At 32.9% G+C, this 15,129-nt stretch overlaps 1 protein-coding gene across 2 annotated transcripts in view; it reads left to right on the top strand.

The window, feature by feature from the left end:
* Pkn2 (protein kinase N2) overlaps nt 1-15,129 on the top strand; it is a 119,822-nt gene that overhangs the window by 34,570 nt on the left and 70,123 nt on the right. For both annotated transcript variants that reach the window (XM_076863612.1, XM_076863611.1), the window contains exon 2: nt 12,176-12,476. In XM_076863612.1, the coding sequence (XP_076719727.1) occupies nt 12,176-12,476 (301 nt within the window). The remainder of the gene's footprint in view (nt 1-12,175; nt 12,477-15,129) is intronic.

Below are 15,129 nucleotides of genomic sequence, written 5' to 3'. Positions count from 1 at the left end.
ACGTACTTATGATAAACTTTCACCTTTTCATTTAAAGGAAGCACTTTATAACTTCTCTTTGGCATATCTTGTGTTTTGTGGCTATTTTAATAAATAAAATAAGGGTTAATGAACACATGCCCTGTGTTACTTGACAGTTGATTTGATAACAAAGATGGCTAATAAGTGACTAAAGAATAGGTATCATACGAGTGTAGATGTAAGGGACAAAGGGATGACTCATATGCCAAATAGTATGGATGTGGATGACACAAAATTTTGTTGCACTGAATGGTGCACAGTTAAAAATTTGTGAATTGTTTATTTTGGTGGTCTTCCATTTCATATTTTCAGACCTCATTTGAATATGATTAACTAAAATACAGATAAGGGGGGACTACTCTGTCTTTTAAAACATCTGTTATGCCAGTATGTTTTTAATTTTTGTTGTTTAGACCATTTGTACTTACAGTAACTGTTGGTAGGTAAGGGCTTAAGTCTGCTATTTTACTGTTTGCAAAATGTTTGTTCTCTTTATTGTTTTCTCACTTGTTTACTTTTTCTTGCCTGTTGGCTACTTGGCATTTTGTAGAATTATGATCATTTGGCTGATCATAGTGTTTTTAATTATATTGCTAGTTTTTCATTTGTTTTGTGGTTTCTTTGGGTAGTAAAATATGCAGAGATACATTGTTGGAGGCTATTGGCATTGACACTTTACTAATGTTGGATGAACTATAGAAATCTTATTTCTATTGTACTTTGCCTTTTTCTCATTTGAAAATTATAGTGATCTTGTTTCCTTTATATTGAGCACAACATCAGATGAGGATTTTATTTTCAACTGCCAAAAAATTCATGAAGAGAAAGAAAGTCTGTTACATTTAGCCATATTTTAATTTACTTTATCTTCTTTCTGATGTTACAGACCTCCATGCAGTTAAAATTTTCTTTTGATTTGAGCAACTTCCTTTTACCATTCTTTAATGATAGGATTGCTAGTGACAGAAGCCCTTAGTTTTTCTTTGTCTGAGAATACTTTCATTTCCTCTTAATTCCTGATGGGTATTTTCACTGGGTATAGAATTCATGATTAACAATACTTCTTTCAGCACTTAAAACCTTAGACCATTTTCTTCTAGTTTCTATTATTTCTATTGAGAAATACATTTATTTCTAGTGGCTTTTAAAAGTGTTTTCTTTCTGTCTAGTTTTCCAAAGTTAATTTTGATATATGTTTGCTTTCTTTGGATGTCTCTGGAATTATCTTTTTTTTTTCTTTTTGGAATTTTCTCAGCTTCTTTAACTTATAGATTTAAGCCTTTTGCCAGATTTTGCATATTTACAGTTATTATCTTTTCAGGTTTTTTTTTTTTCCTCCTTCTTGGCCAATGCTCTGCTTCTCTTTGGGACCCCAATTACACAAATGTCAGATCTTTGTTGTTATCCTGCAGATTTCTGTACTTTATTATTTTTTTTTTCCTTTCTGTTGGGCAGGTTAATTAAGTTCGATTTGACTGTCTTCAGATTTATTATTCTTGTTATTGTTTGGTCTGTCACCTTCATTCATTATTGAGCCCATCTAGAAAGCTTTTGATTTTAGTTTTTGTATTTTTTGGTAATTTCCTAAGTCTTTGGCATCTTTTTTTTTTTTTCTCTCTAGTTCTCTGTCATTTTATGAGTGTTAGTATCCATCTATTTTAAGATTGTTCGTAATTGTTGGCTGAATTGAAGTCATGACCAATTAATTTCACCTCTGAGTCATCTCAGTATTGGCATCATTTGATTTTCTTTTGTTAATCATAATTTTTTTTTTTTTTTTTCCTTTTCTGGGTCCTGGGTTAGTGACTTAAAAATAGTATCCTGGACATTTTGTTGTTATGATACCCTCTATCTTATTTAAGTCTCCTATTTTAGCCTGTAGTCATCCTGTTTAGGTTTAACACATAGGTCCTAGCCTACTTTTGTTGGCTGGATTCTAATAATTTACTTTCTAGGGTGCGTGCATTGATATTCTGCTTTGCTTTGCTTTACTTGTGACTTACTGGAAGCCCACTCTGAAAACCTGGATTTCATTAGTGTGGTATATTTTTCAACTTTTTCACTTATTAATTCATGTGCAACTTGGTTTTGCCTAAACCTGGTTCTACCCAAGACATTTCATGCAGGCTTAAAGAATCATTTTTTTTTCTAGGTTTCTCATGTTCTGTAATCTCCCTTTCCTACCCAGAGGTGTAAGAGGCAGCCTGTCCACTCTGGGTAAGAATAGAATTGTAAACTCTGCACTTGGCCTTTATTGGCAACATACCAGTGAGGTGGGAGTTGCTTTTTTAGAATATCTGCCATTGCCAAGAGGGAAGTAAAAGTCAGGAATCCTTACTCATTTTCTTTTGATGTTATGCAAGTGGGGAACCAGAGTAATTACAGTTACTTAATCATCTTCTCCCCCAGAATCATCTTACACTCCTGGAAGTGTGGTAGATCTTCATGGCCACCATGTTGATGAGGGAAAGAAATGTTATTTCCCTATTCTGCCTACTCTTGCTAGGTGGGAGCATAGAGTTACAACTTGTTCTATACTGATCTCTGATCTCTTCTGTAAGGTGAATAAAGCCATGCTGTACTTGAAGGAGCAGGAGAGCAGATTCTCCATTTGATTTTTGCAGATACCGCTTCACTAATGGGAGAAGGAAACTGTATTCTGGGCCCTTCCAGTGCCAAATGGAGATCAGGTCTTCAGGCTCCCCATTACATCTATATGGACAGGGAAGAAGAATACGGATTGTCTTGGGATATCTGCTGTTGCTATGCTAACCTGTTACAAGTCCCCACTGAATAGCCCCTGACACAGCAAGGAGGGAAATATCGAAGGTGCTTGGCTAGAGTAGAATTAGTACTGTCAGAAAACTTAATATCTGTCCTTAATAAATAGCTTGCCCTGTTTCGCTATTCTTTGAACAAAGAAAACAGGTTTTTCTTGGGACCTCCCCAGTTGCCCACATCTACCTTTTGGCTTTGGAGGGAAAAGAGAAAACCTGAAAAATTTACTACTTTGTCTTCCTCAAGATCTAAAGTCCCTAATTGGTCTGCTTTCTTCTTCTACCTTTCTTAGCATCAAGTAGGGACACCTTTCATTCCTTTTGGATAACTCTTAATCTTTCTCAGATCTGAGAATACATATTAATTCCACCAAGAGTTTTGGATAGGCTGTCATCAACACTTTAACCTAAATTATGAGTGGGCTTTTCATTTATTCCTTCTCACTAGAATGTCACTTCTACCACACACTATCAGAGTTAATTCAGGGTCTACTCAGCGTCAGCATGGAAGGGTATGAATGGAGGGAGGCAGGATTCATTCAAGACCTATCAGCTTCAATATGGTTTTCCGGTATCCCTCAAATCTACTCTTTTTTTAAAGAAACTGTGGTGTTTATTTATTAATATTTATTTTTTAGTTTTCGGTGGACACAACATCTTTCTTTGTATGTGGTGCTGAGGATCGAACCCGGGCCGCACGCATGCCACGCGACCGTGCTACCGCTTGAGCCACATCCCCAGCCCCTCAAATCTACTCTTAACACAGGAGGCCAGGCTGTATCATTTCTTTGCCTTAACCCTGCCCTGAGTTTCCATTTCATTCATAGTAAAAGCCAAATTCTTTATATTAACCTACAAAGCCCTATAGTTTTGCTTTAAATAAACATTTATTTTTCATCTAAAACAAGATGATTAAGGGTAAACAAGTAGGCCATCGGGAATTAAGATTTTTTTCTCTCCTTCTTTCCTTTCATAGTGTGTTGGTTTTGTCCTGAAACCCTTATTGTTGGTGCATTTTTAAGCCTTGAGTCTGCATTCCAGGCAAAAAAGAAAGGGAGGAAGGAAAGCTTTCCCCCAAATCCTGGACTTAGTTATCTTTGACAAGATTATTATATGACTTTAGGCAAGAGAGAATTTGATCTTTATACTTTATTGGATCTAACACAAAATGAGTTTTCTTAGTAAGGATATTGGAAGGATGGGTATTATGTAAGCACTTCTGCTTCAGTGCTATGTGTTAAGAATCTGGGGATAACCATTATGAGACTTAGAAATAATATAATCAAGATAGTTGTAATAATTTCATTATACTTTAGCCTGGTTGAAGTATCAGAATTTATACATGGCCAGTCTGATTCCAAGTGCTTCATTCTTTCCATTATATTACATTCAAACTGAGCTTTTGTTTAAAACAAACAAAAAACACAGTATGGCATACATTTGTGTAAAGGCTTTGCTACTTCTTCAAAAGTTTGGTTTTCCTGGCTGTATTCTTTAATAAATTGAATACCTGAAAGAAAGAATGGTCATGTCATTTGTATTTTTATATTTTTGTTGCCTAGCACTCACTGAATGTTTTGAGTAGATAGTTTTTTAAAAGCTTAAAGATAGGAAAGATAACTCCCAAATTGTAGATGAGCAAATGGGTGGTAGGGCAGTGGGATAACATGTTTGTGTTATGTAGTTCCTGACAACGATTGGTATTTGAACTGTTTCTTTCTGCTTGATAGTGCTCTCCCCTCTCCCCTTGAAGTACAGAAGATTAGATTGAGGTGAAATCAGAGAGGAAAAGAAAATGGGTCTGCCAATGTCCCTGACTTAAGGAGGGAATATCCACTAAAATATCCACTAATTTAATGCAAGTCAGTTAGGTCAAAGTATAGTTCAAAGATAGGCAAATGGGTATTCCAAAGGGGCCCATCTGAGAAGGTGGTGTGGAGTAAAGGAACACTAAACTAAGAGTAGAAGGCTAGTATTCTGAACCCCAGCAAGGTCACTGACTTTTCTTTGTCATGTCACGCTGGTTGCTTAGCTGCTGTAAAATAAAGTCAAGGGAGTTAGGCTGAATGATTTTTGAATTCCTTCTAGCTAAAACAGTATATGAATCATAATGCTTAGTGAGTTTTCATGGAACTTCTTGGCATCTATGAGGTCAGACTATTATATTTCTGAAATGTAGAAAAAGCAACAGCTTTTTCACATCTTCTCTGGGAATTTTGCCAGTAAGGAGTAAACATCCTTTCCTGTCTCCCTAAATGAAGTATTTAGTCACAAGTGACAGTCTTTTTCTTCATTGTCTTTCACTTGGTTTTGTCTTTATTTCAGGGATTTTCCTAACATAACTGTGAATTTATGTTTCAGCCTAAAATCAGAAGTTCACTTCATAAATTAAAATAGTTGTATGTAACACATACATATTAATATACACATTTGTGTATTTGAAATACTTGGCTGGCACATGGTGTGGTCTAATTAGAGTGGAATGTATAGTTCTATCCCTTGCAATGGAATTGTGTTGAATAAAAATAGTCTAATTAAATAGTAAATATACTACATATCATTGTAAGCATTTATATTTGCCAAAATTGAAATAAAGTGAATGTTCCTTTGAAGTCCTTTTAAATATCTTTTCTCCTCTATTAGACAGGCTAAAAAAATAGAACTTTTATTACTAAAGAGTAGAAAATATGAAACACTTTGAAGAGCAAAATAAATTTCTCTTAATTTTTCACAGAGATAATTAATGTTAATATTTTTATCTTTTCCAGTTTTTTTCTTATTTTAAACATAATTTGAAATAAGACTATGTACTTAGCACAAGCTGTAGATTAACTGCTGTTTGCAAGACTTATAATGGAGTCTTGTCTGTGCCCAACACAGTGCTTATATTATTACTTTAAAGTTATTAAATTGGCCATTCTATGTAACAGGAATTTCTAATTATTTTCTTAGATTTCTGTAATTAGAATTACACAGTCAAAGGGAATCACTGTTTTTAAGTTTCTTATTACAAACTTTCAATTAACTTTTTATGAAGGTTATTTCTTTGTCATGTAGCTGGCTTATTGCCAACATTATGATTTTAAAAATCTTATCAGTAGTCAAAAATGATACAGTATAGTTTTTTTCTGTCACAGCAGCATTTTCCTTTAATCCAGTTAACTCATATGACTAGTGAATAGGGGAATGTTATAAAGTAGGAGCTGTGTTAGTTTATTGGTAATTTTTCCCAGAACGATAATATTTTGAAAGTTTTTTTGGTTGGCAGTCGTTTGGTTTATTTGTTTGTTTATTTTATTTGTTTATTTTAGTATAAATATTTTTAAATATTTATTTTTTAGTTGTAGTTGGACACAATAATTTTATTTTATTTATTTACTTTTATGTGATACTGAGGATCAAATCCAGGCCCTCGTACATGCTAGGAGAACACTATACCACTGAGTCACAACCCCAGCCCTGGTATAGTGATATTTAAGACCTTAAGATAAAGGATGAAAATCTTAACAGAAGCTTGACAGCTTGAGGCCTCTTTTGTCAGTAAGGAAAAATTATCAGTTGGATGACATGGCACACTTCTATAATCCCAGCTACTCGGGAAGCTGAGGCAGGAGGATTGAAAATTTGAGGCAAACCTCAGCAATTTAGCAAGACCCTGTCTCAGCATAAAAAAATTAAATGAAAGGACTGGGAATATAGCTCAATGGTAAGGTGACCCTGCTCTAGTCCCTAGTACAAAAAAATTTTTTTTTAATTTGGAATTCATAATTTGTAGATAAAATGACATTCTGTCTTTTCTTATTTTTATTACTATTTTCATTTGTAACTTGGTGTGATCATCTTTCAGTCAAAGAATTTGAAACATTCTTCAGTACCGGGAAGTTTTTAACTCATGTCTCATAGTGCTCCTTTACAGCTTTTTTTTTTTTTTTTTTTTTTTTTTAATGTGTGTGTGTGTGTTGTAGATGGGTATAATCCCTTTATTTTGTTTATTTATTATTTTTATGTGGTGTTGAGGATCAAACCCAGTGCCTCACACGTGCCAGGCAAGTGCTCCACCTCTGAGCCACAACCCTAGCCCCCTTTCCTAGCTTCTTTATTCTCTAATTCTAGAGTTCTTATTAGATGAAACTTGGGTATTTTATTTTCTCTGCTTCTTAATCTCTCATAATTTTTATTTCTTGTTTGTGATTAATTGTAGTTAATTCCTCAGAGTTATTTGTCTGGCAGATACTAATTATCTTTGTCTAATCTGCTATTTAACGTATTCACTGAGTTTTTAGTTTATTTTAAATTTATTGAAAAAATCATGTAATTTTTATTCTTATTTTTACTTATTGAGTTTCCTGTTCTTTAGTCACTTGAAATCTATTTACTCAAAAATCATTTTAATATTTCTACCATAGATACTAACGGCATTGATTTCACAATTTCCTTATGTTTGGGATTCAACTCTCTGTTCACTTTAGGGATGATATAAAATTTAAAGTTATTAAAAATAGGAAGGTTGGACCGACCATGAAAGACTTATTGATATATTTTTCAAACAATTATTTGATTAAGATGGACTTATTGTTAATATTTTTTTAAAAACAACATAAAAGACTGCAAAAAGCAGAGTCTTAGGTTAATTTGACTAGAATGGATTGACTAAGCTTGTGATTTCAGTGAACAAATTAAAAGAATTATGATACTTCTTTTATGTATACCTGATTGGTGGAGAATCCTATAGAGTTAATAGGAGTTTTATGTTTAGAATTCATTCTTAGGATTCTCGTCTCTTATCCCATGCTTTCTGAAGATGATAATGAATTGTATAATGGAGTTTGCAATTAGAGGTTGGATCCAACTTTGCTTTATTTTAAAAAGATGAAAAATGATGTCTACTTTTGGGGGAAGCATGAAGTTTTTATTTTTATACTGTTGAAAGTGGTTGTGAACTAGTACATGAAAATATTAAGCTGACAGTCAGTATAATGGAATGGTATAAATAGTTGCTTCTACCCATAACAGAATCTACTGAGACAAAGGTCTCACAAGCTAATTTTATTTACCTAGTTCAAGAATATTATTTCATTGCCTATGTTCCTGGCATTATGATATAATTATTTTAGTTATTTTTTAGGGTGGAAGCATAATTTAATAGATGAAATATCGTATTTCAGTTGTTCCAAGTGCAAGACAGTTCTATTTTCCAATAACTTTTAGTTTATTGCAATTAAAATTTTTAGAAAAGCAGTAATGGTTAAGTATTATGACCTTTCTTATCTGCCATCAAAGAGCATTTGTTTATCTTAAATTATCAATTTTATGAGTCTCTTGCACCTTTCCAAAAGATATTTGAGCCATGTCACAACAAAAGAGTAAAACTATGGTTGATTAAAAAAAAAAATCTATGGAAAAGAAGAGGAAGCAAACATGCTAACCATTATTATGTAGCTCATTCATACCTCATTTTAACTAAACTAATTGCTATGATTGTATATGAATTTTGTGTTGAAGCTTACTGAAATACAAGTTCCCTTTATCAGAAAGAGAAAGGCACAAGTGAAAGATTCCTCTGAGTTCTAAAAGAAAAATAGTGAATAACAAATCATTTAAAATGGACACATCGCTGGGCATGGTGGCACATGCCTGTAATCCCAGAGACTCGGAAGACTGATGGAGGAGAATTCCACGTTTGAAGACAGCCTCATTTATTTAGCCAGGCACTTGGAAATTTAGCTAGACTCTGTCTCAAAATAAAAAAGGCTAGGGTTGTAACTCAGTGCTTAAGCGTTCCTAGGTTCAATTTCCGGTGCCCCCTCCCCAAATAAGATAAAAATTAAAAATAGGTAACAAATTAGCTGAGCATGGTTACACACATCTCTAATCCTGGTGATTTGAGAGGCTCAGGCAGGAAGATCACAAGTTTGAGGTCAGCCTCAGCATTTTAGTGAGACCCTGTCTTAAAAAATAAAAAGAGCTGGGGATGTAGCTCAGTCATAGGAGAGACCCTGGGTTCATTTTGTTCAGTACCACAAAAATAAAAAAGGACAATTTATTGGTACCAAGGGTTGAACTCACGGGCATTTTATCACTGAGCTACACCCCAGGCCTTTTTATTTTGTTTATTTTGAGATAGGCTCTTGCAGAGTTGCTTAACAGACTTGCTAAATTGCTGAGGCTGGCCTCAAACTTCTGATCTTTTTGCCTTAGCCTCTGTAGCTGCTAGGACCACAGGTGTACAACACCACATCCAGCCCTCAAGTCTTTTATTTCTAAAAGTTAATATACCACACATAAGCCCTGCTCTCAAATTGCTCATGGTCTTTGGAGTGGTTAAACAACAACAAAAAAGGGATACTTATTTCAACTAGATTCACAGTATCAGAGTACACAGGAAGGTCACTCCTAAGGGAGGGCATTGGGCAGGAAATTATTTCCCAGGAAGAGTTGTGGTAAACTTTGAAACAAAATAAAAGTTAACTGGGCCAAGAAGGAACTTGGAGGATATAGTTGAAGGCAGAAAGACAAGTGGTGCATCCTACATGTACAGCATGCATAGTGACTGAGCCAATAGAGATGATCTGTTGTAATAAATTTTTACAGTTTGATATGATTGGAATTTAGAGAGCAAATTGGAAAGATATTAGTTGAAATAAGCAAGAGCCTTAAAGATTCATATCAATTATAGAAGCCATTTTCATATGATCATTTAATTTTAATAGCCTTTGAAGCTTAGTATCCTGATTCCCAAATAGAACAAAACTCTAGGTTTTTCAGCAAACACTCTGGGTCATAAAATATATTTTGAATTTTGGAGGGAAACAGTGACACCCCTCATTGTTAGACTCCACATGAACTAACTGAAATCAGTTGTTAATATTAGGCTATTCTGGGCTGGGGATGTGGCTCAAGTGGTAGTGCTCTCGCCTGGCATGCGTGCAGCCCGGGTTCGATTCTCAGCACCACGTACAAACAAAGATGTTGTGTCCGCCGATAACTAAAAAATAAATATTAAAATTCTCTCTCTCTCTCCTCTCTCGCTCTCTCTTTAAAAAAAAAAATATTAGGCTATTCTACATTAACTTTGAAAAGTGGAACAGAATGATAATAGGAGTGTCTAACCTGATTTCAAGCTTTGAGAAATTGTGAAGTACTTGATAGGCAGACACATCTCATTAGTAAATAACTATGGTTATTTAAAAAATAAGAATTTTTCTTTTCTTTGAACTTCTGTGTATTTATTTCAAACAGTGACTAAATTTTCAAAACGTAAATATTTATTAAGTTATTTGTACCTTAGTGCTCACTATATGGAACTATTGGGTATTTTAGGCAAAATTGAACATTTGAGGTGTTAAGGATACCATAAACCAAGACATTTTGGGAACCTCTGTCTTAGTATATTTTATTAAAAACAAATTTGTTTAAGCAATTTGTGTGCTGTTTTCTGATAAATTTATAAAAATCAATATATAAATATCTAGAAGAAAGTGATTAAACTTCTTTCATCTAAGCATTGTTTATTACAGTGTACTTTTCATAAAGCTGGATAGCTAGAATTTTGGATTTTATTCTTTAAATACAGTCATATGGGGAAATATTTTGATAACTAGCCAAGGTAAATTCATAAACTAGGGAAACTAAATGAAAGATGGGACTTACATTCCATTATAATATTGAAAAACCTAGACAATATTTTGGCCCAGATAGAAATCATTCTGTATCCACATAGATGAAAATTAGAAATTTATAGCTTACCAGGTGTAGATTATGTATTCCAGGAATTTTTAGCCTAGGTCTGTGGAATCTGGAAATCATACAGACAAATATGAAGTTTTCTTTGATCTAATATTTTCTTGGTCATTTCAAAAGGGTTGTTGATCCTGAAAAGGTTAGATTAATAGAAATTAACTTCTTTATTTTTTATATAATATGCCTATAGGCAGAGGGTAAATTGGTATGAAAGCCAAGTCTAATACTCATAACATCTTTTAGTTTACCTTTTGTATTTTGTATTATGTATTTTGGTTGATAGTTTAAGGGATAAAAGATTAGATATAAAAAGCACTTGCAGCAAAAATTTAAATAGAACTTATTTATATGGCTGTGATGGATGAATTTGCAAAGAAATTAAAGAAAAATTTTTAGTTAATTAAGTTGTGTTTCTAGAGGTGCATGAGAAGCTATATAGTGAAGTATGTCTCCCTACTTTTTATGTCCTTCACAATCTCAACTCTTCCTAGTAGTAACTGTTATTTTTGTCATTCAGAATTACAGAAGTTTAAAACTAATGCAGTTATTTATATACCTAAAACAGTAAAAGATATATAAATAACTCGAACATAACTTAGACTGTTTTAAATACAGATTTAAGGCCAGGTTTGGGGATGCACACCTGTAATCCCAGCAATGTGGAGGTGGAGGCAGGGGGATTGTAAGATCAAAGCTAGCTTCAGCAGTTTAGCAAGATCCTGTCTCAAAATAAAAATAAAAAGGACTGAGGATGAAACTCATTGGTAAATATTACTTGAGGTCAATCTCCAGTACCATTAATCAATTGATACCCAACTTGAAGTGATTTGATTTTCATATTAAGATGAATATACTGGTCTTTAGTTCTCTTAGAATATAATTTAGAGGTATTTTCTAGTAATGTTTTTGTAGTGAGTCAACTAAATTATCAGTTTTGGTAGTTAGCCATGAAACATAAAAATGAAATCCTGAATAGCCTTCCCAAGTTATAATGTGTTTTAATTCATTAGCTTTAATTCATTAGGTCATAAATGTTTTTGCCAATATAAATTTATTTCAAAGTGTTTTCTTAAACAAGATAAAATTACAAACATAAAGGATTTAGTAATACATTTATTAGGTGACTAGTATAGTGGGCCAGGAATCATATTTGGAATTTCACATAATATTTTGGATTATCACAGTATCTCCAAGAGGTAGCTAATGTTATTATTTAGATTTTTAGAGATGATTAAACAAGTATTTAAAAGATAAATAACTTGCCCATGATTTGTAGTGTGGAAGTTGTGATCTAAATTAAGTTTACAGGATATCAAAATCCCCTATTTTTACATAACCTTTTAAATATAACCGTTAGATATCTTTATGTGTAAATATGTTGAATTCACTTTATTTTAATATTAAATGTTTTTGTCAAGTAATGTTACTTAGTGGTAAGAGTTTTTGAACTTATGATTTTATATGGTTATTAGGTAAATTAGTAGTTTTTTGCATATTAAAGAGAGAACTAAATATAATTAAGTATAATGTAATTAAGAATTTCTTTATGTTGAAAACAATGTAATCTTTACTACTGAATTTTTACTAAGTAGCCAACTTTCCTAAACTCCCATATTTCTGTTTATCTTATTCTGTAGGGAGAGCCCCGAAGTCTTCCATTTTCTGAGAATGTGAGTGCTGTTCAAAAATCAGACTTTTCAGATATAGTGGTGCAACAGAAATTGGATGACATCAAGGATCGAATCAAAAGAGAAATAAGGAAAGAACTGAAAATCAAAGAAGGAGCTGAAAATCTGAGGAAAGTAACAACAGATAAAAAAAGTTTGGCTTATGTAGACAACATTTTGAAAAAATCAAACAAAAAATTAGAAGAACTACATCACAAGCTGCAAGAATTAAATGCACATATTGTTGTATCAGATCCAGAAGATGGTACAGGTATAGTATTTTATTTGATGTTTATATGGTATATAAATAAGAAATGTATCATTTTTTAAAACTAAGTTTTGTGCCATGTAGTTTTTAGCTTACCTGAAAGGCCAATCTACTTTCTGTTGGTGGTTAAGGTCTTCTTTATATTCAATTCAGAAGGACAGTGAATTGATGGACACGATAATTGAAACATTTACTTAGAGATTAGTAACTATGGTGTATACTCTCTTATCTCGTGTCAGTGGAACATAACTTAAGAGTTATTTTCCAGTATTTTGTTTTGTATTGAGTCGACCACATGCTTTTACCTGATTCATCTTTGTGATCAGCAGCACAAGTTTGCCAGATGACTTTTTAAAATTAAGAATACATTCTGTGAACAAGGGATATTTTTATTCTTTGCAGATATAATTAATCAAACCTATGACCCTTGTTCTTTGTACTTTAAGCAACTGGATTAACCACTGAACTATCAGGTCTATTGTTCAGTAAACAGGAAAAAAATTTAAAACCCAAACATTAATCTTCTTTTTTTTCTCCCCTGTTAGTGTGGGAAATATCACCCAGGATTTCAGCCTAAAAGTTATTTTTTTGTTTTGTTTTGTTGTTTTACTATTATAGCCATTTGGGGGAGTTTACTGGGAATTGAATTCAGGGGCAATCAACCATTGAGCCACATCCCCAGCCCTACTTTTTGTATTTTATTTAAAGACAGGGTCTCGTTGAGTTGCTTAGCACCTCACTTTTACTGAAGCTGGCTTTGAACTCTTGAGACCTGCCTCCGCCTCCTGAGCCACAAGGCTTACAGGTGTGTGTCACCGGGCCTGGCCTGTTATAGCCATTTTTAATATATGAAGACTCTTTGATATATGATTTGTTTTGTTTAATCTCCCTTGGAATGGCCCTTTAGCTTTGTTCTGATGAAATGTGTAATTTTATGAAAGTCCTTGGAATATATTAAAAGTGAAGTTCTCTTAATTCCTAAATGCCTTTAGAATATAGACTTTTATAATACTACACACTACAAATTTTTAATAAATACCATTTACTACTTTTATGCAGTGTAAATAATATAGAGTTTAAAACATGGAAAATAATCACCACAGTTTGTTCATATAAAATTACAGGAACAATACATGAAATGCTTATTACTTCAAGAATCTTAGTTATCTAAACCTGTACAAAAAGTTTTAGTAGCCAGGTGCACAGTGGCTCGTCTACAATCCCAAAGGCTCTGTAGGCCAAGGCAGGAGGATTGAGAGTTCAAAGCCAAGCTCAGCAAAAGTGAGGCACTAAGCAACTCAGTGAGACCCTGTCTCTAAATAAAAATCCAAAAAAGCATTAGGGATGTTTCTCAGTGGTCGAGTTATCCTGAGCTCAATCCCTGCTGCTCCCCACTCCCCAAAAAAGTTTTAATAGATTTTGTGAAATGTTTTAAATTACATTTGCATATATAATTTAAACATGCTTCATTCAATCTCTAAGAGAATTTTTTAAAAACAATAGAATCAACAGATATGCATGTTGTAAATTTTTCAATAGTGGAGAAAGTGAAAATAGAAAAATTGCCTCTCTGTACCTGAGACGCTTTCCCTAAAGATAACATTACTAATTTTTCATTGTATAGCTTTGCAAAAATAACAAAAGTTTCTGTATTTGTACTAGTATCTACACATTAGTATGTATATTCTTTCTATAACTTTTTATACAAAAAAATCATAAAAGACATAATAATTGGTCTAACAGTTTTATCCTTGCAAAGATGATGTTTTGAATTTTAAAACTTTATATTACCCTCATTTTCTTACATAGAGTAAAATACCTAGCACTATAGAAATTTTAGAAGGACCTAATAAGAAATAGTAGATGTAAGTAAAATTAATCAACAATCTCAATACTTTCAGAAAACACTTCTAATACTCAGTATACTTGATAAAACTTGTTTACATGCATCACTTTCAACATGTGGGACTTAGGGATTTTACTTGGAGGTTTTGTATGAAGATTTCATCTATGCAAGAGTGATTGAATCTTTAAAATGAAAGAAATCATAGGAAACCAGCTTTGTTATTCTAGAATTGAAATAATTCTAAAGATCTGAATTAACTTGCTCAGACTCAAGGTTGTTGAAAAGAACTCTTCTCATTTTGTATTCTCTTACCCACAATTTCAATAATTACATTATAAATGGAAATATGTATTATGAAAATGCCATTTTTAGTAGTAATATTATATAAACTCAGAAATAGCCTGTTGTGTTTGGCATTTTGCCAAGCTCTACATTTTTTGCTTATTACATCTTTAGGAGAAGTCTAAAATAAGAAACCGTGCTGGAGCTTTAAACTGCTTATTTAGAGAAAACAGTTTCTTCCTCACAGAGTACCTTGTGATTCATTGAAATATGAAAGAGTTTAGCAATATCAAAAGTAATCTACTTGGTTTCCCTGATTCCTTTTAAAATATTGATTTAATTGAAATATATAAATTCCTATGATATATAATATATTTTGAGAGTGTAAGCATACATTCAATTTAATGATTTTAACAGATGTGTATAACATGATCAGCATATGATATCCAGAATATTTCCATCACTTAGGGATTCCCTTGTTACACCTTTCCAGTCTCCAATATCCAATACCTATCCCAACCCTTGGAA

This window comes from Callospermophilus lateralis, chromosome 7 (genome assembly GCF_048772815.1).
Source record: "Callospermophilus lateralis isolate mCalLat2 chromosome 7, mCalLat2.hap1, whole genome shotgun sequence".
NCBI lineage: Eukaryota > Metazoa > Chordata > Mammalia > Rodentia > Sciuridae > Callospermophilus > Callospermophilus lateralis.
Note: the sequence above shows the minus strand (reverse complement) of the source record. Positions and strands in the feature narration are given on the sequence as shown.